General features: G+C 44.8%; 1 protein-coding gene across 3 annotated transcripts in view; it reads left to right on the forward strand.

The window, feature by feature from the left end:
- The window catches only part of ZBTB16 (zinc finger and BTB domain containing 16), a 189346-nt gene that overhangs the window by 98616 nt on the left and 69620 nt on the right, over nucleotides 1–21110 (forward strand). For all 3 annotated transcript variants that reach the window (XM_081889838.1, XM_081889839.1, XM_081889837.1), the window contains exon 4: nucleotides 18762–18848. In XM_081889838.1, the coding sequence (XP_081745964.1) occupies nucleotides 18762–18848 (87 nt within the window). The remainder of the gene's footprint in view (nucleotides 1–18761; nucleotides 18849–21110) is intronic.

The following is a 21110-nucleotide window of genomic DNA, read 5'->3' on the forward strand; positions in this document are numbered from 1 at the left end:
ATTATTTATACCCCACCCATCTGGCTGGGGTTCCCCGTCTGTGCGGCTCCCAACAGAAAATTAAAAGCACAAAAAAGTCAAACATTAAAAACTTCCATAAACCAGGCTGCCTTCAGCTGTCTTCTAAAGCCATTTCCGAGCTTGGGAGGAGGTGGGGTTGGGGGCCCCCCTCGCACACCCGCGGGGGTTGGCCTTTAGCCACCGCGAGATCGAGGGAATCCCCGGGCATGCCTGCGACCCTGCCCGCCAATCAGCGGGCAGGGGAGGCGTGGCCTAGCCCATTTAAGGCCAGGTACGCCCGGGGACCGGCCTCCATAAACCGGGCTGCCTTCAGCTGTCTTCTAAAAGTCAGATAGTTGTTTGTTTCCTTGACATCTGATGGGAGGGCATTCCACAGGGTGGGTGCCACTACCGAGAAGGCCTCTGCCTGGTTCCCTGTAGCTTTGCTTCTCACAGTGAGGGAACTGCCAGAAAGCCCTCAGAGCGGGATCTCAGTGTCCAGGCAGAACGATGGGGGTGGAGACGCTCCTTCAGGTATACTGGGCCAAGGCCATTTAGGGCTTTAAAGATCAGCACAAACACTTTGAATTGTGCCCGGAAACGTACTGGGAGCCAATTGAGGTATTTCAGCACCAGTGTTATATGGTCTCAGAGGGATCCACCCATTTCAGGTCCCTCAGTTTCTCAGTTTTGCAGTCTTCATTTCAGTTTTCCATACAGCCATTTGTGAAGTTTTCCCTAATCCTATTGAAATTCCTTTAGGTTTTTCCTGTGAATATCTCCTAATAAAACACATTTTTTTGCTTGCAGTTTTGACTAATGTAAATAGTTTAACAAACCGTTTTCCCTCAAGCATTTTTTATATGTTATCTCCAGCAATACATTCATTTTTAGCCACAGTTTCCTCTGTTAAATGCAATTTTGTAAACGTTGTTCAGTTAGAGAACTGCATTACGAAATTTGGAAAAGTGCGAATTTCAGAGAAATTTCAGATTCTGGCTGTGTTTCGATTCTCACGTTCGTTCAGAAAATGTGAATCTTCAGCTCTTAAATATGAACTCAGTTTTATGCCCCATCCCAACTCACCACCACCATATTATTTTCTTTTTGGAGCAGAAAGGTCTACCTTATGCCAGGTGAGGTCTTTGCCCATCTGCCTCCATCTGACTGGCAGCACCTATCCTAGGTATTGGGCTGAGAGAGGTCTAGCACTGTCCTAACTACACAATCCCACCCCCTCAGCTGTATAGTCTTACTCTGAGTTCAGCTTCTTATCTTGCTAGTTTCTTTTGGTTTGGCCAAAAAGCTCAGTTGTTAGCTCCAATCCAAATAACTTTATTGTACTATTCATTGGCCATGACAGAGCTGAATAAAAAATACAGTTGTTAGCCGAGGAGCAAGCTATTGCATCACTAGAGAGCAATTTCACCCAGGAACTGTCTATTCCCATTCCTTTCTATGGGCTTGCATAAGAGAACTCCTTGGTATCCTGCATCCAGATTCCAGAGCACCAGGAACCACAAGCTGCCAGCTAAATCAAGCAGACCCACACCATGTTGACACAGTCCAGCAAACAAACCACTCCAGATGACTCAGGCAAGCGATCCAAGCCACTAATCCCACATTGTGGGAGACCATATAAAACCCAGAATCACCAGCTGTTCTGACCCAGGGAAGATTTACTTTCCAGTTCAAAAATAACCCCAGTGTGCTTCCCACTGGGGCGTCGGTTGGCTACTGTGAGAAGAGGATGTTGGACTGGGTATCACCAACCAGAACTTCAGCATGATGGGATCATGTTCAAAATACCTTTCCAGAAGGTGTCTTTGGGAGGCTAAATGCCGATTCTCCAGCTTGCTTTCTTTTCAGTAGATCTGAATTGGTTGGGTTAATCAGTTGGCCTTATGAGAAGCTGCTTCCAGATTGTTGCTCAACACAACATGCAGCAACAATTGGGAATGAAGAAGCTTGGACTGGGATGTTATACTTTCCAATCTGGACGCAAATGAAACCATTTAAGTCATACCAGTCCATTGAAGACAGCATCACATCTTGAGGTGGCTTCATGGACTGGCTCTCCTAAATGTTTTTGTGACATCCCTGGGTTACTAATCCTCTGGGCACAAGCTGGGAACTGGCAACTCTTCTACTTCTCCTTTCTTTATACAGAAGGGATGTGGGTCGCTGCTCATGTGATTGGCAGGAAAGCCAACATCTGCTTATGGTTGACAGCCCACGCACTGTGAATGGAGCCAATCAGCTTGAACAAGGAAGAAGAGCCTGGGAGCCCTTAAGCAATCCCGTGTGTTCCATTGATATATCTGTCGATTGTCACTTCCCTCCAGGGTGGAGCCCTTGTACTGATCAGTTGCTCTAGAACAGGGATGTCCAACAGGTTGGTCGCGTTTGACTGGTCAATCCCCAGGAGGTTCCTTTGCAGTGCCATAATAGCATCCAGCCCCACCCCCTTGGCCCATCCTCCATTTTTGCATGATCGCTGAAACGGCAGATGGAGTTTTTGCTGGGAGGCAGATTGTTTCTTTAGCAACCTGTTGATGAGTGACTTTCCACCTTTCCCCCTTACTCAATTCAGAAATTTTCCTCTCCATAATGTGATATTGTTCAGCTACTTAGACCTGAACCGCCTCCCCCAATGGGACATTGAAAGCTCGACAACTTTGACCTGATCACTGCGAGTTTTTTATATGTGAGTAGATCACAGTCTGTTGGGAGTTGGACATCTCTGCTCTAGAAGGATGAATGCAGAAGGCCGGCCAATGGGTTAGGCCATTTGTTGGCACTCATAAAAGGTATCAGCAAGAGAAATAGACACACTGAAGGGGTTTTGGCACACAGGCTTCTGCTGCCAAAGAGAGCAGCACTAGCATTGAGATGTCTTGGTAGTACAGGTGAGAAATGGTCTTACTCTTATGCCTAAGAGGTGATAAGTGTTGTATCACTCCTACCCTGAAGTGAATGCTGCTTCAAGCTTATTCATCTTTTCACCTGTCCTCACAAGTGCTGTTGACTTAGCTGAACTTGGAGGAGATGGCATTCTTCTCCTGGTGTCTCTTAGTGTGACTCCTGATCCTTGCAAAATCTGCAAGTCCCTTATCTGACCATTCTGAATCCATCCTGTCTTACCTTCTTACTGTTCCTTCCCGTCGTTCTCTCACTCTTCATCTCCTTCCATCCTCCTCCTCAAATGTCGCTGCAGTTAAGAACAGTTTAATGGGTACAGAACAACGGGCACCTTGCTAAATTATAAAATGGCTAGGTTTGGGAAAATATGAATCATTGTTTACCTGGCCTTGTAGTGGACAGCAACAGAGGGTGGGGGGCGGGCAGTTTCACGGAAGGCATTTGTACACCTAAACAAAGGGGGGTGGAAAAAATGCCGAGGTCATTTTAGTGTTTGAACAGATGCTCTTCAGTGATCTGCTTGAGAACATGGAATTGTAAATTTGAACTGAATTACTTAAAAGAAAAAATGGGGTGTTTGGGAAGTTGGAATCATCTTTTGGTTGGCCTCTGCTGAAAGAAGAATATGTCTCTTGTGCTATAGCAACTTATGCCTGTTGCTTCCCCATAAAATTAAACTAATGGTGGTTATAGACAGCAATTCTGCTTAGGGATCTTACCTTCTCCCACACCATTGCCTGAAACTTTAATCGCCGGTTGTGTATTCTCAACATTACCTGTTTTCAGTTCCTCCGTTACAACCCAGATCTTTCCAGTTTCTCAGGCAGCAATTTTGATGTCATTTTTAGTTGCCAGGTACACTTTAATAATACTCTGATAATAATACAGGAAAAGTGCACAGTTTAGTGCTCTTGCTTCTTGCATGGCCTAAAATGAAAGAGAAAAAGATGAAGGGAAACTCTGAATGCCACTCAGGAAGAAGTTTTCCCCCCCCCTCCTGTTTCGTATGCAAAGCTTCTTGGTCGTCAGAGTGTTTAGGTGTCCAGCTCCTTGCCCCTTTCTGAAAATGCCAAGCACAGCACCATGTAATGTAACACCTCAATTATGGGGAGAAGAAAGTAGAAATCAAAGCTATGAAAACCGACGAGAATCTTTACATCCACAGGCTGGGTGACGACAATTAAGGTTTTAGACACACCAAAGGCAATTGGACGAGTGTCATTTTTAACCAGTTAGAAGATTTTTACTACTTCCTAACTTCAGAAGTGCCACGAACCAGGGAGCCCCAGTTCTTCTCCTCAATAAAGCCATTAAACTGAATGGGTATTGGGGAGTATTATGGGGTGTCTAAAAATAGCAAAGCGGTGCTTTCAGAACAGATGAGTTTGTTTGGAGGCTCCCCCCCCCCCCGCCTGCTATCCTTTAACCGGCTGCGTATTTTGTGACCCGCTGGATGTTTTGCAGAAGATATAGACAGATATTAAAGACTTGCTGCTGCTTTATTCTAAGGAGCTGGGGCAGACAGCTGGCAGCTGATCAATTGCCTCTGCATTTTTCAGTGCCAAAGCCCAGGGGAGGTAGAAGAGAATCTATTTTTTTCCTTCTTCTTTAAACGAATGCAAAATAGGTAAGAGTTCAGAGAAGGATTTGTGGATGTCCAGGTGCTAACCTTTTTTTTCCAGAAGATTTGCCAAATGGAATCCAGTGGTTTTATATTCAAGACCAGCAAATGCTTTCTGTTCTTCTCCCTCCCACCCACCCACTCCTGACTGCCCCTTTTCTGGTCCGTTCAGCTGATTCCCCCAACATTTGCAGGAGATAATGGACGCACAGCCACTGCAAGAACAGGATGTCATTCTAGATGAGCCCTTGGCCTCATCCAGCAACACTCCTCTTATGTCCTTATGGTGTTGCTCTGTTTTGTGACTGATGTGGTTAGAGTGTTGGACTGGGACTTGGGAGAGCAGGGTTGGAATCCCCACTCAGCCACGAAGCTCACTGGGTGACCTTGGGACAGTCACCATCTCGTAACCTAACCTCCCTCAAAGGGAGGATGTGAGGATGAAATGGGGAGGAGGAGAACAACTATATACACCACCTTGAGATCCTTGCAAGATACAGGTGGTATATAAATGCAATCAAAAAAATAAAAATAAAATATGGATCACCTTGCTGTTGTTGTTTTTCTTATTCTGAAGCCAGAGTTTAACATACAGACATGCAATATTTGATCTAATCCCAGGAAGTCCCATGGACTCGGACCATAACGGATGGGTCATAGCTGTGCTATGCTTTGGATCAGGTTTCCTCAACCTTGGCCCTCCAGATGTTTTTGGCCTACAACTCCCATGATCCCTAGCTAGCAGGACCAGTGATCATAGATGATGGGAATTGTAGTCTCAAAACATCTGGAGGGCCGAGGTTGAGGAAGCCTGCTTTGGACCATTTGCAGGAACAGTTAGACACACTTGAAACCACAGAAGGTAATTTTTAAAAACCCCTCAAGGATGTGACTGCAGAAAGAGAAGAGTTCCTCTTCCTGAAATCTTTGAGGTGTGGTCAGTTAGTGAGGATGCATAAGACGGGTTAAACCCACTTTTAACCAAAATATGCTTTTGGGGACCAATTTCTTAAACCCTTTACCATATTTTTGCATGGTGGTGGTGCTCCTGTTGCAACCCAGCTTGGATCAAGCCATGACCCACAAGTTGAAGACCAGTGGCATAGAGAGGTGCTCTCTGCATGTGTCCAAGAACTTCCTTCGCCTTGGAGACCCAGCAAAGGCAAAACCTAACGTATATCTAAATGGGTAGAATGGCAGCATTATGCTTTACACCAAATATGTGGAGGAGGGAGGAGGGAGTCTCCTACACCAGAAAGTGATGAACCTCATCACAAGAAGGAGGCCTCTGACACCAGAGAGCAGTTTGACTGGACAGGAAAACACTCTGACTCACAACAGTGCCAAGAAGGATTTTATTTGTGTATCGCCTTATACCATACAATCTCAAGGTAATTTGGCACCATAGTACCGGAAAAAGATGCAAAAATAGATGCAATTAAATAAAGATTGGCTACAGAGGGTAGGGCCCTAGCCAATGGATTCACATTACAAGAAAGGAGATTTCAACTCAACATTAGGAAGAACTTTCTGTTTGACCGGGGAACTGACTACCTCTTAAGGTGGTGGACTCTCCTTCCTTCCAACAGAGGTTGGGTGGCCATCTATCATGGGTTATTTAGCTGTGATTCCTACTTTGGACTAGATGACCCTTGGGTCCCTTCCAACTCTACAGTTCTGTGACTCCACCCCTTCTTCCCAGCTGCCCTTTTCTGTTTTGCTTCCTTTCCCTCTCATGTCTATACTCCCCAGCACCACTCCTCATCCTTTCAATTGTTATATACACAGACACACAGAGACACAGACACACAGACACACAGACACACACACCACCCTGCCCATCAAAGAACCTTCCACAAACTCTTTTCTAGCTTCCAAGCAGGTATGAAATTCGATCCACTCTTGAGTCATGTTTATCATAATCATCTTGTGCCTCCCATTATGTTCTCACACTGCCCAATGTACAAATCTCTGCTCTTCAAAGTATGTCCCTGCCTCCACTGTTGTTGAATTACCTGGGCTTATGGATCTTGGCCTTGCACCATCCCACTCATAATTGTACTGAGATGGATGGAGGTTGGTACTCTTCTGAGTAAACAAGATTGACTTCCTAGGGTTCTTTGACCAGCCTCTTTGTGGACTGAGGTGCTACAGCAGAGACAATTTATATGTTTGGCTTTGCACTCCAAATACCTGCTTTTCTACTTCCTACTGCAGCCTGCTCTTTTCCTTCAATTCCAGGCTGTTCTGCCCACTTCCTATCTACTGCTTAAGAACAAAAGGAGAACATTGTTGGATCAGGCCAGTGGTCCATCTTGCCCGGCATCCTTTTCTCACAGTGGCCAAACAGATTCCCAATGGGAAGCCCAAATGAGCGCACCTACATTTTTGCTCCTCATGCTTCCCAGCAACTGGTATTTAGAAGCATACTGCTTCTGACAGTGGAGGTATCACATAGCCGCCATCTTGCTTCTTGGCCTCTGGCTACACCTCTCTTCCTTTTCATATGGGCTATCTGCCTTCACCCTGACCACGTTCCTCCCACCCTGGACGCAGCAAGGCTTCTCAGCTTCTACTTGTAGTGCATACAGAGGGTGATTCTTAGATGAAAACTACCAGTGAAGGATAAAGAATTTGCATACCATCCCAGCTCACTTGTTCCCACTATAAGCTAATGATGAGCAAGGGTTCTAGGAACAAACCCAAATTCCAGACCCAAATCTGGAAACCCAGCCAAGTGCACGAGCATCAGGGTCCTTTTCTGATGCTGAAGGGAACACTGAATCTCTTCATTATGTGATCACAAACCCAAACAAACCAAAAACTAATGACTATACAAGCAAAATACTGTAACATACAAAGTATATTAGATCAGGAAAATATAAAACATGTCTAAAGTGAGCTATGCAGCATGTTGCCTTAAAATATGGAAATGAAAAGTAACTTACGAAATTAATAAGAAATAACCAGATTATAAATTGCAACAGCCATTGGACAGGATAGCATTTATCAGGGAAGATTGCCTTTCATGTTTTTGCAGCCCGAAAGAAAAATATAGCCCCATTCTCTATTAATAATCTGTTTGAGTCTGCCAAAAGGTAGGTCAGATCCCATTTGGAAGCCCTACCTGGAAATTTTTGAGAGAACAGGAGCCACCAATAGGGTCATCTTTGTTGAAATTATAGTGAAGAACCACATGAGCAAAATATTCTTCAACCTGCTCTTCACAAGGACAGAGTAATTCGCCATGAGGGATAGCCTCAAATTGGCCATCCAGTACAGTGGCGGGCAAGCAGTTTGGACTAGCTTTATTGGAAATCAAGCAGTATTTGGGCACAGAAGGAAACAGAAGTAGCCACCATAAGCCTTTGTGATTGGCAGGCAGCATGATGTCACCAGATTGGCCAGGCCTGTTGACAATACAAGGAGCCAATCCTTCTGGGGTTGGATTAAATGTCCTGGAAACCTGGACTTGGCCATGGTTTCCAGACTAACCCAAGAGTCTCCAGCCAGGTGAAATGCAAGTGGTCCTGATGCCCAACAGACCAACAAAGCCCTGCTTGTGCCTCAAGGTTTTATCTACCTGTTGAGCATCAAGAGTTAGACGAGTAGAACTGTTAAACTTTCTCCTATAGCTTTTAATAGATAGCAAGTCTTTGGGAGATTGAGGCAGGCTTTTGCTCACTGTTGAGTTTGGAAACATTTCCCCCCAGAATTCGGAGTTATTTGCCAGCCTCTGGTTTTATGCCTCGGTTCTCCATCCATGCCCATTGCTGTCACCTTTTTCAGCCAAATGAGTGCTGGGTCAGCTGCAAATATTCCTGGATTGTGACTGTACGGCAAAGAGAGGAATTGGTTTTGGAAGAGCAGGGAGCTTGCCTTGGGCTTTTGCAAAAGGGGTATGTATTGCAGGTGCCAACTTTCTTCCAGTCACCCATGCTGGAAGGACACAGGTCAAGGGCCTGGGGTGAGGGAGAGGGTAGAGCATAGCAAGGACTTGCTGTCATTCCAGAGGACCTCGGTGACTCTGCAGAATCCTGCCTGAATGGAAAAAGCCGCCTGTTTTTGCCAGCTGAGTTGAGCAAGTATCTTTATTAAGCAGAGGGCCCATAAATCTGCTTGTACAAACACCAGCGGAAGACCGGCCGAGGAGCTGGTGCCAAGGGGATGAGGCATGTTCTCAAACACACAGCTGACTCTTGGCAGCACACGGGGTCCCATCTCTCCAGGGTCAGTCATCGGAAGATATCTTTATACTGTAGGCAAGTCGAAACAACTTGCTAAAAATACCACCTTTTATCTTTTATCCCTTCTCCCCTCCCCCACAAAAAATCCCACCTAAAACATTGTTTATTGGGGGGGGGGGACAAACCTGTTTACATTAAAGCTGCTAGCTTCAACAAGAGGCTTTAAAAGAAAAGGAAGAAGAAAAAAAGCCTGTAAATAACCATCTCTTGATGTATTGCTTTTGAATGTTCCATCCCCGATGTTCCGTGCTTTTAATAAATATCTCTCCTTGTTTTTCTGAAACCCTGGTGTAATAAGCACTGATGCTGGCTGACATTTTCCTGGTGACTCACATAGTAAAATTAACATTGAACTATTTGCATATTCAATCGCTCTGTTCTCTGCCTTGGCTTTAACACTCTTTCTCTCCCCCCCCTTCCTCCCCCCTCCAAACAAGTCCTTTTATGCATGCGTACACGGCAAGATTTCTGGCTTGGTATCACTTTTTGTTTTGCTGATTTGATTTAGAGAACGAGGGGGGGGGGACCTCCCTGCCTGGCGTACACATCTACTTGAGCAAAAGAAAGAACACCCAGTTCTAGCCTTTGAAAATTGGCAGGCTGCGTACTGTTCCCTGACTGATAAGAGGTACTGTAAATAAAACTGTACGGCGTAGCCTGTCGTAAGATGCCCTGTGTCTGCACTTATTGTTCTGACAGCTTTTGCGGGTCGGCTGTTTTGGTACGCTCTGTACTCCCCTTATATAACCAAGCATGCGTATCTCATCAGAACATTCAAGATGTTTATTTTAAAATCTCCAGGATTCTTCCCCCCTGTTAAAAAAAACAACCTCCCCAATAGATGAGGGCAATGCTCCACTTGTTATTCATTGCTCAGAAATATTTCTTCCATTTCTTCTCCCTGTTTACTTACGGAAGTATTTTGCTTTGTTCATTTCTTCTTCAAAGCTATATAGTCCATCCCTTTTCACCATGGGTTAAATTTCATCCCCAGAGCCCTGGACCACGATGTTCCTATGGGGGTGGGCATGTCTTTGCATAGGAAATGGCTCCATGCACCTCAACCTTTCTGGCCAAGTATCACTGGGGTAGAAAAACAGGGTTTGCTACCCCAGATATGCTGCCCAGTCAGAACTCGTCAATGAAAAGAAGGTGCCCACTTATTCTCCCCAGGAAATGCTGTTGGGTGCTCTTTTTTGGCTAATGTGTGAGTCTGTGACACTGCCAGAAACTAGGTACATTGGTCCATCAACCCAATATCACATGACTTGCCAGCATGGCTTCCATGAGTACCACTGTGCCCACCAGCCCCTTCATGGGGGCCTGTGAATGGTCTCAGTGAACATCCCTTCAAAAACCCATAATGCAAAAGGGACTATTTGCCCTGGCCCAATGTCTCTATCTCCTACATTGAACATCCTTCCTTAAGCATGACAACATTTCATTGGATGCCAGGGTCAGAAACCCTCCTTCCCTTCCCTTCCATCCCAAACAGAGGAGAGGTGCACGTTGCTTCTCTCTGTGAATGAGTGTGGCGGTGGCTGAGGCAGCTGCTTTTTTCCCATAATGAGAGGGTATGCCCGGACTTTTTTGAGATGGCTCCTTTCTGGTTTTTAGTTGTGTCAGGCATTTTGTTTTATACCACACGCTATGTCATGCTCCAGGTGGCAGCCATTTTGTGACTAGTGGCCATGATATTTTCTCAAAATTCCAAATATGCCCACTGACCCCAAAAGACTAGTGACCCTGCAGTGTCATCTCTGCCAGTGACGTAGCATGGGTTGCCAGCACTTTAGGGCCATGTGGAGAGGGTAGGTGGGACGGAGGGGAGCAGACGGAGTGCACATGCGCATTCAACTGCCTAACGGTGTCTGTGTCACCCAGGAGATTGCAGCCACAGAGATAAGAAAAGAAGTATCATTCCGTTGTCTGGAGAGGTCACTTCATGGTTCGTATAGAGAACCCATTTTCAATGGAGCCCACCAACGGAAACATGCAGCTGTATTGAGGCAGCATCAAGTGTTTAATTTTTGCGCCCCTGAGCATTTTGCACTCAGGGCAACCATCCCTGTGGCCCTCCTCATGCTATGCCACTGATCTATAGCATCAGCAGCTTCCCAGGGCAATTAATAATGTATCAAATCTTGCCACATCCTAATAAAGCCAATTATATAATTTAAAGAGACTTCCTTCCCCCTGACCAGCCAGAACATGAGAAGTCACTTTAAATTATATAATTCGGAATGTATAACTGGCTTTATTATTTGTATTATGATTAAGATTTGATATGTTGTTAATTGGATATGTTATTAATAAATAATATTTATTTTTTAAAAAGCAGCTTCCCAAGGCAGGAAATGTGTTCTAACTCACCCTGAGCAATAGGCCCTGAATTAGACTACCTTTAGTTTCAGTGCCAGGGCTGAGCTCTGGAACAAGCAAAGGAGGAAAGGGCCTCTGAGGACACAAAGAGTGCATCACACACACATACACACAAGTTACCACAACCCGTCCAATTCCACCTGGCATTTGTCTGCTGACTGTGAGAAGAGGATGCTATTGTAGATGGTTCTTCCGCCTGAATGAGCTGAACTGGCCATTACCGTGTGGGGTTCCCTCCTCCGGGTTAGCATTGTTTGCAAATGTTCTGCTTGTGTTTTCTCTAATGGAAGCACCCCGTTTTCTCCAGATGGAACCAGGCTTGTTTTGCCAGCCATTTCCTCCTCCTCTTCCCCCTTGTCCCTGCTTTCCTTCTGCTGTAATGCAGCCAACGAGAAAAGTGTGCCTCGTGCGAAAGTGAATCATCGCGAACATTAAGATCCTGCACCTGAGTTTCAAATGCAGCTCACTCTTGTTTTGCAAAGAAGGGACATAAAAAACACGGGCAGCTGAGCAGCTGCTTTGGGTGCCACCTGGGGCTTGAACATTCCCAGGCATCTGATTGCCCAGGTGTCAAAAAACCTGGGTGTTCTTGCACATGACTAGCAGTGATCAATCTGATGGGGCTTCACAAGAATCTGAAATGTCTCTTCAGAATTGTGTCTCCCCCTTCCTAATATTTTAGAGGCATATATACCTGCTGAATGCAAAACAAAACAAAATCCTTCCAGTAGCACCTTAAAGACCAACTAAGTTAGTTCTTGGTATGAGCTTTCGTGTGCATGCACACTTCTTCAGATACACTCTGTGTGTGCATGCACACGAAAGCTCATACCAAGAACTAACTTAGTTGGTCTTTAAGGTGCTACTGGAAGGAATTTTTTTTGTTTTGACTATGGCAGACCAACACGGCTACCTATCTGCTGCTGAATGCAGTTAGACTTCAATCCTGTATGTATTTCCTAGGAATAGGTTTTGTTATACACACTGGGACTTCCTTCTGAGTGAATATACTTTTCACTGCTGTCTTGTGTCTGTTTTGTACAAAATATCAAGTTTGAAGCAGGTATCCCCCAGTGCATTTCTGAGCCTTATTTGCTAGGGCTTAGCCCCCAAACCATTATTTGATGCCAGGCTCACCCACCATTGCACAGTCCTGTAAGCATCTTCCCTTGAAACTGTTGACTGGTTTGTCATGACATGTCATAATTTGAAAGCTCAGGCAGTACTTACAGGGTTGTATCCAATGCGTGTGAGTCATTTAATGGTATTCTGCTGTACATGTGCCAGCAGAACATTGTTGTATCAGAGGATGCACGAGCAGATTGCACCCTGAGTTTCTCCTGGCACATCTATTGACTTGGATTCCTCTGCTGTGCTACATCGAAACTAGCCTGTCTGCTAACACAAGAGCCCTCGCACAGACAATATTGGATACAGCCAATGCTACCTATATGAATAAAAAGGTCTGCCTTGACCTTTAGGGATGAGGATCCTCATTTCTTTGATGCAGCACCCTTAGCACTCTGCTGCCCAGGCCTGCTCTGACATCACAGCAGCTAAGCCAATGGCAGCCACAGGTCTACAGGGAATGAAGTACCCCCAAAAAAGAAAGGAAAAAAACAGAACAGCTCTGATTATCTGCAGAACTCATTTCTCTGCAACTGAAAGTGGGGAGAGTGGTTTGCCAGTATAGGATGAAATTCTGGAACTTAGGAGGCAACTGTCTAGTCCACCATGGGCTCGACAGCCATTGGGTAGACAAAAGGTGCAGGAGGTCATGGGACCACAGAGATTTTTGGAGAATGGGCAGGAGCTGAATCCTGAGCCACAATTCTTCTTGGGAGCTGTGTGCATTGTCATAATTCATGCTCAGAGCATCTTTCACTTTGCACTAATTGCATCTTGCTTTGTGGGGTTTAGGGATCAAATTAAACACACTTAACGGGCATGTTTTTCCTCCAGTTCTGGGGCAATGGTGTTGGTGTTTTGGAAAGTCTCTGTCTCCCTATTCTCTTATGAACCCCCGCCCCTCTTAAAAACCAGCCTAGGAAATGTTTTGAGATCTGACTGCTGTGAGCAAGAATAAATCTGATTTGCTCACCCCAGAGCCTTCAAGGTACCAGCCGGCACTGTACTGGCCTTTTAGGTCAATGATTCTGGAACAAAACATTCCCCGAACAGCCTCTGGCACGAAGGGCTGTAATAGTTCTCAAATAGAACTGACCTTTCTAATTATGTTGGTAATAAAGCTGTGTTTATTATTTAAGCAGGGCTTGGTGGTGAAAGGGATGGAGGGGGTGGTGGAGAGAGGAGAGAGAGAGAGAGAGAGAGAGAGAGAGAGAGGCAGGCTATTTGGCATCCTGGCCGTCTTTCTACTGCACCTCTCTTTCTAACTAGGCCTGGCAGCTTTGGGTATATTTCAGATGAGCCCATCCTCATTGCCCTCCAGTGTACGGCTTTTTGTGAAACTGTCTCCCATGACTTGAAAGGCTGTACATTTATATATACATATAAAACTGAAACAAAATGAAATGTACAGGCAAGCGAAGGAAAAGCAGGCGCGTGGACTGTCTTTTCTAATATATGAGCAGGCATGTGATGTCATTGTCCGGCCTCTTCTCCTTCCCACCCCCTCCGTACCTCCTTTCTTTTTTAGGGACTGGCCATTTGGTTTAGGCACACTTGAGTTGTTTTGAATGCAAACTTGACATCGCCCCGCAAGCAGCCGTGAACGGCGTATGCACAGTAAACAGGCAGACTGTCTTATTGATTAACAGATGAGACCTCTATTATCGATCAAAGCTTGGCGAGAAAATTTATCACTTTTAATTTCACTGCTGCCAAATATTTCTGCCTGTGAGCCAGCCGTTACCGAGACAATTTAAAGGCAGAGGAATTCTTTTTCTAATGGGGAAAGGGGGGCACTTCTGCTGCTTCTTTCTGTGCTTTCTTTGGGTGCACGATTCAGTGGGGTGAGGAGGGGAGCTGGCGAAACGCTCTTGCAGAAGGGGGAATATTTTGGGAGAGTGATGCTGGGCTGGAAAAAGAAGAGTGTTGTGACACCTGCAAGACCAGGATGTGAGCCAAGGCTGGGGATGGGGGAAGAATCCAATCCAGTTCTCATTTCAGAGTGAGCTTACTTCATTCTCTTTACCAAAAGACAACAAGAACCATAACCGTAACACATCTATCCTTCCAAATTGGCACCTTCTCCAAATTTTGCAGTGCTGTTCTCCAGCCAAAATGCATATACTAGTGTAAAGCCTACATAGAAGTTCATATAGTAGTCAAATTAACACAAAAATGTATTCTATTAGGGGAAATTGCTTTGTAAAAGTGTGCCTGTTGGGCAATGCTGCGTACAATGGCTTCGGCCCAGTATACCTGAAGAAGCATCTCCACCCCCATCGTTCAGCCCAGACACTGAAGTCCAGTCTGAGGGCTTTCTGGCAGTTCCCTCGCTGCAAGAAGTGAAGTTACAGAGAACCAGGCAGAGGGCTTTCTCGGCAGTGGCGCCCTCCCTGTGGAACACCCATCAGATGTCAAGGACATAACTATCTGACTTTTAGAAGACATCTAAAAGGCAACCCAGTCAGATGGGTGGCATATGAATAATAAATTATTATTAATAATAACCATGCTTGTCTGCATATCATTTATTATTATTATTATTATTATTATTATTATTATTATTATTACTATTATTATTACTACTACATTGGTACCTCTGGTTACAAACTTAATTCGTTCCGAAGTTCCGTTCTTAACCTGAAACTGTTCTTAACCTGAAGCACCACTTTAGCTAATGGGGCCTCCCGCTGCTGCTGCGCTGCTGCCACACAATTTCTGTTCTCATCCTGAGGTAAAGTTCTTAACCCGAGGTACTACTTCCGGGTTAGTGGAGTCTGTAACCCGAAGTGTTTGTAACCCAAGGTACCACTGTACTACATGTGCACTAGGAGAAAGCCAGTCTAAAATGCTGATGAAATTTCATGACGACTTTTAAACTACGTATTTAAGAACTTGTGATTGAAAAAAATGAGAAACTAAGAGAAAGTGTGATTGACATTGCCCATCCCAGCTACGGCATGAGATTTTGTGATCTACCAGAGATCTACATAGTGTCTGCTGTGGCCCACAAAAGATTCTACCCTGATAAAGCCATTAAGATTCCGGGGAGGGATGTTGTTGTTTTTAAACAAAAACAAAAAACAAAACAAAGACCAGTTTGCTACTCTCTCCTCCAAATCCTCTCCTCTCCTTTCCTTCCTTTCAAGGTTACTTTTATCATCGCCGAATCCCGTGCTTTAGTTTCTTGGAACAGATGAATCAAACTTCCGAATCTAACAATTACGTTCACAGCTTTGGCCTAACAGCATATGCTTAGAAGACTGTGCCTGTGTCTGTATAGTGGGGTCTATTTTTATCTTCAAGTTTCTTATCTGCTGTTTAGACATCCTGTGCACACTTGTTTCCCTCATTATAACTGGAGCTGTGACCCAACAGACGCCATGTGTGTTGGTAGCAATTTTCTAAGAAATACCACAAATACCACACCTCACTGATAGTTGTGGAAATATCTGTGAGTCTCAGCACACGCTTTTGCTGTTGCCACTTTCCTTATCTGATAGCATTGTCGTCTTTCCCTTTATGGCATGCCTGACAATGGGGGGGGGGAGTTTTGCTGGGGGGAGGAGGCAATTATATGGGATTGCTAACCTCTCTGAGAAGGCATTGGCATATAATGATTTTTAAGCAAACGCCTTTCTTGTTGGAAGAGCAACGTTTGTGGTTTGTTTCATTTTTTTACACACACACACCCTTAAAAAGTGATTAACATTACAACCCGCAGATATCCATGTTCATAGTCACCCTGGCATCAGAATTGTCTTCCTGGGTCACCCCAAAAGCCCATCTGCTTTGGAAGATTGCCATTGCCATTGCCAGCTCCTTGCCAGGAAGAAGAAGAAGAATCTTTATTTGTATCAGCCACTAGCCATAGCAATAAAATAAAACAAAGTGTACAATGGCACCTTGGTTCTCAAACTTAATCCGTTCCGGAAGCCTGTTCCAAAACCAAAGCATTCCAAAACCAAGGCATGCTTTCCCACAGAAAGTAATGCAAAACGAATTAATCTGTTCCAGACTTTTAAAAACAACCCCTAAAACAGCAATTTAACATGAATTTTACTATCTAACAAGACTATTGATCCATAAAATGAAAGCAATAATCAATATACTGTACTATAAAATAAATAAGACAGTACTGTAGATGATAAAAATGAAAAATTATTTTTTTCCCTTCCCTGCACTGACGATAGTCATTGTTTGGATGGGGGGCTTTTATCCATTTCTACAGTCACACAATCAATCAATCAATCAGTAAGTAGCTGAACTGGGTTCCACAGAGTCACAAAAACAAATTAACCCAAAAAGCCTCAAAAACAAAAACACAAAATAAATAGCAAAAACAAAAGCGCCAAACTTAATCCATTCCAAAAGTCCGTTTGACTTCCAAAAACGTCCAAAAACCAAGGCGCAGCTTCTGATTGGTGCAGGTGCCCCAGAAACAATAGCCGACAACTGCATCGGACTTTCGGCTTCCAAAATTTGTTTGAAAACCGGAACACTTACTTCTGGGTTTTCAGAGTTTGAGAATCAAAACGTTTGAGAACCAAGGTGTTTGAGAACCAAGGTACCACTGTACTGAAGACAGAGGTAAAAACTTAACTATTGAAAATACATTAGGGGGGGTTACATCAATAATCAAATAATAGATCTTGTTCTAATTGGCCCTGCTAAAAACCTTGCAGTTTTTGCTGTCACATCATCATCATCTTGATCTGCTAAAAGAAAGGACGCAGTAGCAATGGTTGAGCGACCTGGCGTGGACAGTAATAGAGGGGGAATAACCTAATTCCTCAAATTTTATAAAGAGCCTGCGGGCAAGGCATGAAAGCAACAACTTCCCCCTGTTGATTATCCCCCGCACCTGGTTTTCAAAGATACACTGCACCCTACATGGAGGTTACACTTATCTACCAAATGCTCATGCCCAAACCCACATAAGTGGCCCTGGCCAGCCCTCAGCATCTTCATCTCTTTCTGCTGCCCTACACATTTGATTTCTGTCTGCTTCCATCAGCCACCGGGACTCCCATCCCGACCGCCATATTTACCCAGAGTGCTGTGTATATCTGCTGCCATGTTTGTAGGAGAGCTTTGTGTCAGAGGCCCTATGCAAAGCTAAACTGGGGCAGAGGCCCTTAGGCAGGGTACACAGCCCCTCTCTCATTTCTGAATTATATCCTTCCACATGTTGATTCTGAATCCCTTCCCAATCCTTGGGGATCATGTAGTGATCTGTGTTCCTTCCACATCGATGGCAGCGCTTGGACGGGCGGTAATATTGACATCTACTGCCAATACACCATGGCTTCCCAAGTCCCTCGAGTTCAAGTGAACTTTTTCTTCTCCTTGTTTGGGTTTTCAAAAGGCATGCCCTCGCTTTGACTGTGTATACAGTAGCCCCGTAATTGCAAAGACTTCACAGTGATAGTCAACTTTAGATTCTGAAGCATTTGACGCTCTCCGAATTTCAGAGATTCCTTATGTCTGTGGTTCTGATTTTACTGTGTCCACACAGTAAACCATTGGCCCATGAACTTCATTCAGGTGGTCTGTAGAATGTCTCCCTTAAATATTAATAATTATGTTAAATTGTACTTTATTTAATTCTAAATTGAATTTTTATTGCTTCTTTAATTATCATATTGTGTGTGTGTGTGTTTGTATTACAGTCTTAATGTTATGGAACTACTATTGTGCTCTTGTGCAACTCCTGTTCCTTGCGACTCCTCCCTGTGAGTTGCATCTGAAAAAAATTCCTGGTATGATTTATTTGGAGTGCAGATATTGCATTTCCATAGGGTTGAGCCCAGAGTTAGTCTCAGGGAGCAGACCCTTTGAAATTAATGGGCATGGAACCTGCCTCATTTGGCTCCCCAGATGGATGAAATATTGCTGGCAGAGGAAGTAAGGCAGCCACAGTTCTGGAAATGCTTGTAGGAACTATGGGGGTGTGGCAAGCTGACATATTCTAGGGCAGGTCACTCATCCACGTAGCTCAGTACTGTCTACCCTGACTGCCAGAGCTGCATTTCAGGGTTCAGGCAGTAGGATGTTCCCAGATGTTTGGGGATGCTGCCCAGATTTGAACCTGGCACCTTCTGCATGCAAAGCTCCCAGTGAGATCCTGCCCTTCCTTGCTTTGAAATTAATGGGCATGGAAAACTTAGGTCCATTAACTGAATAGGTCTACTCCAGGCAAAAGCTAGCTAGTTAGTTAGACTAATTCCCTAAGTTTTGATTTTTTATTTTCCTTTAAGAAACCCCACACCCATTTTCGGGTCTCTGTTCAAAGAGGTGTCTTTCATTCATTTTCACTGCTGCTAACAGGATGAGTTTTTTGGCAGGTATATTTTTAAGATTTATCCATGAATCTTGGTAAACATGTATTTAAAAACATTCTCTCTCTCTCTCTCTCTCTCTCTCTCTCTCTCTCTCTCTCTCTCTCTCTCTCTTTATAGCGGGTGCCAAAGCCTTTGTCTGTGACCACTGCGGAGCTCAGTTCTCAAAAGAAGATGCTCTGGAGACCCACAGGCAGACCCACACTGGTAGGTGTTCTGTTTGGGGGTTTCATTTGTTTTTTTCAAAAATCTCCCAATTTTGCAAAACAGCGGTTTGCTTGCAGAACGGCATTGTTATTCCAGAATTCCTGGAAAGGTCATACATGAAATATCAAAGTGGGAAGGGGGTTTGCACATACAAGCCCCTCACCCAATGCACTGGGAAGGTCTGCAGGGACTTCTACTTGCCTTCACTTGAGGGTGAATAGAACCCTTCAGGCAACTAGGAACTGCAATAAAGCTGGCAGGAGGCTGATGGAAACTGTGGTCCAATTCATTTGATGCACATCAGGTTGGGAGAGGGTGGTGCAGGGCACTGCAATAAAAATGGGAGGGTGATCATCAATACATTTGCTGACTGAAGGCTGATGTGCCTCTGATCAGACTCCTGGAAGGCAAAAACTTATCATAAACAGTTTGCTCAACAACCTGTTGCTCAACACAGATTGCTCAATTTCTAGTTTCAGTCTTGATCAATGTATTGTTTAATTGGGCTCACCTGAGCTGCGATGTGTGAGATCAACAACTTTCCCACTGGAAGACTTTTCAGAGGGTTGCTTCATAGCACAGAACCTGTCCTTGTGAATGGTCTTATCCACATGTACCCAAGTTCCCTCCCTATGCTAAGCAAAGTGTGCTTTGAACAGTGAATCATGGAGCTCCCATTGTGAATCCGTGGGGTGGTGGTGGAGATAATGTATTCCTGAGAGCACTCCTGCCTTAGGTACCCTGATCATCTACAGCAGGGATGAAGGATCTGGTGAACTCCTGATGTTACTGACCTCCAACTCCCATCAGCCCCAGCCAGCACGGCCAATAGTCTGGGGTGATGGGAGATGGAGTCCAGAGACCATACAGGAGGGTCTCCATCTTTGAATTTATGCTTGAGCTAATAACTTTCTTTCCAAGCATGCCAAGTTTAAGAAAATAGGCACGGTAAGAGAATTAGTTATGGTGAAACTGGCTGCATTCACACGGCAATTTATAACGTTTTCACGACTTTTCCCTAACAGTATTACATTTGAGCTTTCACATGACATAAAAGCCAATTCTGGAACTGTAACGGAAGTTTAGTGCTCATTTCTGTGTTATTTGCTCCCAGGGGGAAAAAAATCCATTTGCAAATAATATGAAAATGAGCACTAAACTTGCGCTGTACGTCACTCTCATTCCACTCATAGTTCCAGAAGTGGCTTTTATGCCATGTGAAATGGAAATAAACAGTTAGGGAAAGTTCATGCAAATGGATGCACTGCCATGTGAATGGTGCCCAGTAGAGATTTTCTCTGCCGCTGAATGGAGGAACAGTCTTGAACGGGTGATAGCAAGGGGAATTGGAGGGGTATTGGCACCTAGGGCAAAATGCCCCACTGCCACACCCACAAAGGGGAGGGGGGCAAACTCCATAAGGGCTTCTCCTTTCTGGATCTCCCACTCCCAACCGGTAGTGGAGCTTTGCTTCTCCCCTCAGGAAAAACCAGTGCAAAGCTCTGCCACTCCACCGGGTATGGGGGAGATCTCCTGCCCACCTGATGACAAAGCTTGGCAGCAAAACAGGGACGCTGACCCTTGGGAGTGCCCTCTGAGGTGTCCGCTTCACCCCAAATCATGGTGAGGGGCATCTCTGGTTGCTAGGAAGGGGCTCTCCCAGAAGTTGCACCTACCCTTTCAGCACGTTGCTCTGCCCCATAGTTTTATCTCAGTGTTTTTTGTTTCTGTTCCATTTTTTTGCAGACAGTAGGAGGCAAAAGCTTCGCTCTTTATCATGGCATATTTTGTACTGTGAGCGCCTCCTTTCACTGAGTAGTTTGCTTGAACTTACTGGCTCGGGGGTCCCAGGGGAGGCTCCAGCTTCATTCACACTTTGAGCATGACTCTGCGCACTCCTGTGACTGAAGCGGGAGACAGCTCCCTCCCTCCCTCCCGGACTATATTAGGGTGAGCAAATCTTTTTAGTACCGATAAACCAATAAATGCCAATGAGGATGGAATGTATGAATCCGCAAGTTGAAATTTAACACCCTGGATGCTATCTTGGCTCCCAAATATACAACAGCTGACTGTGTGCACCAGGATTAGGAAGAGCCGGCATTAGACCGTACATGCATCATAGAGCGCAACCGATGCTTGCCTTGCCATTCGATCTTGCAACTTCATTGGCAAAGTAGCAGTTAATAAATTTCAGAATGATTGTCCTCCTCCTCCTCCTCCTCCTCCTCCTCCAAGACTAGCCAGCTGGTTGATGTTGGC

This window comes from Podarcis melisellensis (assembly GCF_964234715.1).
Source record: "Podarcis melisellensis genome assembly, chromosome: 15".
In the NCBI taxonomy this organism is placed as follows: Eukaryota; Metazoa; Chordata; class Lepidosauria; order Squamata; family Lacertidae; genus Podarcis; species Podarcis melisellensis.